Source organism: Microcebus murinus, chromosome 8 (assembly GCF_040939455.1).
Source record: "Microcebus murinus isolate Inina chromosome 8, M.murinus_Inina_mat1.0, whole genome shotgun sequence".
NCBI lineage: Eukaryota > Metazoa > Chordata > Mammalia > Primates > Cheirogaleidae > Microcebus > Microcebus murinus.
Genome location: NC_134111.1, coordinates 96480574 through 96484078, shown reverse-complemented (window position 1 = coordinate 96484078; position 3505 = coordinate 96480574). Strand labels below are relative to the sequence as shown.

General features: G+C 49.8%; 1 protein-coding gene across 1 annotated transcript; it reads right to left on the bottom strand.

Annotated features, from left to right (window-relative positions):
* Positions 1-263: 263 nt before the first annotated feature.
* Positions 264-1837, bottom strand: LOC142872308 (small cysteine and glycine repeat-containing protein 6-like). The gene has a single exon (XM_076005379.1). The coding sequence runs from the start codon at positions 1697-1699 to the stop codon at positions 1376-1378; it is 324 nt and encodes a 107-aa protein (XP_075861494.1). The 5' UTR covers positions 1700-1837; the 3' UTR covers positions 264-1375.
* Positions 1838-3505: the final 1668 nt, after the last annotated feature.

The window sequence follows — 3505 nt, the reverse complement described above, 5'->3', positions numbered from 1 at the left end:
AAAAAAGGAAACGGTTCTAAACTCTAAGAATCAACATGGCGTAGAAAAAGGATCATGGGCTTCGGTGTCAGAGAAACCTGGGATTCAATCAGGACTTACTAGCTGCGTTTCTTAACTGCCCTGGGCCTCAGTCTCTTCATCTGTGAAATGGGTCTAATACAGCCCATATCCCGGGGTTGTCATGAGGAATAGAAATAGCTGCATGTATTGTGGGGGGGAGTCCAAGGGAATTCACCACTCACCCCGTCTTTTCTGAACCGACACAGGAGCAGGGTCCGCATGGGAAAGAGGCCCCTCTGCTGAGCTGCGGGTGGAGCTGGGCTGGAAACCAGGGCTTGCGCCTGACACGGAAGTGAGGCTTCCACTCCTGCCGACTGAGTCCCCAAGTCAGCCTGGAAACTGCAGGTCCCCGCTCCTTGAGGGCCTGCGCAGCTGAGTTTACTGCATGGAACCAGCAGAAGATGCACAGGAGATGCACAGCTGTGGGCGGCCAGACCGAGGACACCAGCAAGGACAAGGGTCACACGGAACCCCCACGGCACTCTCGCTCCGTGCCCTGGTGAGACCTCGGGGAACCACAGGGCAGAGACTACGTGGGTTCTTCCGTCCCTTGGGGCCCAGTTTCATTTCCTAGATAAGTTTCAAGAAGAAAAGAGACCCCCTACCAACCCACCACCAACAGCAACCCCCACCACCTTTGTCCGCCCTAGAAAATCTTCAGGGGAGTCTGAGCACACAGATCCTTCTGGTAGAATGTCCTCTCAAGACAGCGGCGCAGGGGGCTGGGCGCCTCTCTGACAAACGGCGGTGGGGCCCGGGTGTGAGCCCACGGTGGCTTCAGGACGGTGCGGGAGTGTGAGAGCCAGAATCGGACCCACAGTGCAGGGGACAGAACAGCTAACAAAGGAACTAACAAAAAATATGACTAATGAGGAGATTTTTGGCATGTGTCAAGGCATTTTATTAGAAAATTTTGAAAGGCAAATACAGACAAAAGCAATGGAGAAGACTGCACACAGGCACTAAACACCAAATGGTCAGATCCGGGACTGAATATTTATGGAAGTCTGAACATTAAAAATTAATAAACAGGTAGGGTTCCTGGTTGGCTCTGATTTTATCCAGTTATCTTATCATCAGTTCTTTGGTTGCATATTCATTTCATGTTGTGTGGTTCGGCAAATTTGTGCAGACTATGGGCAAAGAAGTATCTCAGAAGGACAAAGCACGGGGCACGTGAAGCACAGGGAGGTAGGCTGGTGACAGACTGGCTGGGGAGAGGAGCAGAGAGAGTGGCCAGGCACAGTCTTACCTGTGGAGGGAGTGCGGCCTCCCGCAGCCCCCGGGGGCAGGGGCAGAGGCTGGGCCGGCCGGCCTAGCAGCAGCACTGCTTCTTGCAGCCGCAGCTCTGCTGGCAGCAGCACTTCTGCTGGCAACAGCCCTTCCCGCAGCCGCCGCCGCAGCCGCACGAGCTGCAGGAGCGGCGGCAGCAGCAGATCACGGGCGTGCTGCAGCAGCCCCCGCAGCAGCCGCGGCAGCAGGGGCAGCAGGCGGAGCAGCAGCCCACCCGGTAGCACCTGCAGCCGCCGCAGCCACCGCAGCCACCGCAGCCACCACCGCAGCCACCACCGCAGCCACCGCAGCCACCGCAGCCGCCACCGCAGCCACCACCGCAGCCACCACAACCACAGCAACCCATGGTTTCAGTAGAGAGGACTCAGGACAAGTGAGGAGGGAGGACTCAGTGGAGGTGAGGGAGGTCTGGTGCCTCCTTCTGCAGGGGGAGGCCCTTATATAGCAACGCTGGGAGAGGAGAAGGAAGACACGTGACCACTTCCTTGTTATTGTCTATTTTAGTTTCTGTAGAAAAACTTCAGACTCCTCCTGTTTATTTCCACACTAGACATCTTTAGTCTCGTTAAGTCACTTATTTTCAGTTTAGCTAAATTTACCTCTGTTCCAACCGCTGGCAATATTTAGCAGGGAACCTATCCCTGTCTTCAAACACAGCCAGTCTTGGAATAGAGGAGCCGGGGAGATACATCTGCCCATTGGCATTTTCCTTGCTCGCTGATATTTTTCCAAGGGAATCATATATTTCCCTTAAAACATCTCCAGAAAAAAAAATGTCTAAGGGTCACTTCAGTAGGAGGAGAACATAGAACTTAATGTAAAGGAAGTAGCTTGCAACATCTGCTGTTTTCATCACGGGTCTGGAAGTCACAGTTCAGAGGCCACATGCATCGTGCTATGTCTGCTTCTCCTACCTGGGAGGGACGCCCTGACCACCAACACTGAACTCATTTACAGAATTATCGCAATCACCCTCACTGGGGAAACACAGTCCGCAGTTCCATCTCTGGTACCTGCTGGCCCTCGGATTCCTGCCTCGCCTTGAAATCTCACACGACTCACATTCGCAGGTCGGGTCTCAATGACAGAGCTGGCAACAAGGCAACCTTGAGATGAGGTTTCAGAGGCCCAGGAGGCTCCACTGTCCCCAGAAAGACTCTCATCTGACTTTGCAGGGTTGTGTCAGGACTATAATCCTAGTCTTGGGCTTCCCAACATTTGCCTGGTAGAGCACTAGTTCCCCAGGATGCTACGAGACACTGCACGAAACCATTCAAACACGCTTGAGAAATAATAAATGCAAACACAGCCAAACAGACTTTTTGACTCTGGTCTTCTTAGAGGCTTTTATTTGTCACATGCTCTGTGACTCTCAAAGAGGAAGAGGAAGGATGCTGCACCCCTGAACCTATTCCACCACTGGACTTACTTCCAGTCCAGAAAGCAATGTTGTCACTTAATCCTTGGGTGAGAGAGTCCCAGGACGTTTGACGGTGGATTTAGAAAAACACATTAACACCTTCACCACAGACAAGGGAAAAGGGTAGAGCAGTGGTTCTCAAACGTATCAGTCGTGGGATCCCTAATGCTCTTAAACAGTAAGTAGGACCCCAAACTGCTCTTGTTATATGGTTTATATCTATAGATATTTATTGCATTAGAAGTTAACACTGAGACTTTTGAAAAATATTTATTAATTCATCTTAAAATAATAATATCAGCTCATTACACACTTACATAAATAAGATTTTTGGAGAGGAAATGACTACATTTTCCAAAACAAAATTAGTGAGTACAGTGGCATTATTTCATATTTTTGCAAATCCCTGTAATGTCTGGCTTAATCAAAGACAGCTGGATTCTTATATCTTCTTCTGTGACGAATCTGTTACACCATGGTGTTTTGGTTAGAGTAAAAATCTTCCTCGCACAGATATGTAGTTGAAAATAATAAGGAGATCTTAACAGTCTCAGGGCCTTCAGAGGTCCTGGGACCACACATTAAGGACTGCTAGGACAGAGATTTGGAAAATTTTGGTTCCTGAGGAAAGAAGCTACTTTAAAATGTTCTCTGTTATTGACTTTAGCCTCATCAAGTATAAATCTCTATACATGGTCAATATATGGTATAGTGATGCCTTAAAGCATTTTT

What these genes read in the sequence shown, in the direction of transcription:
- LOC142872308 (XM_076005379.1), bottom strand. Translation starts at nt 1,699, where the DNA reads ATGGGTTGCTGTGGTTGTGGTGGCTGCGGTGGTGGCTGCGGTGGCGGC.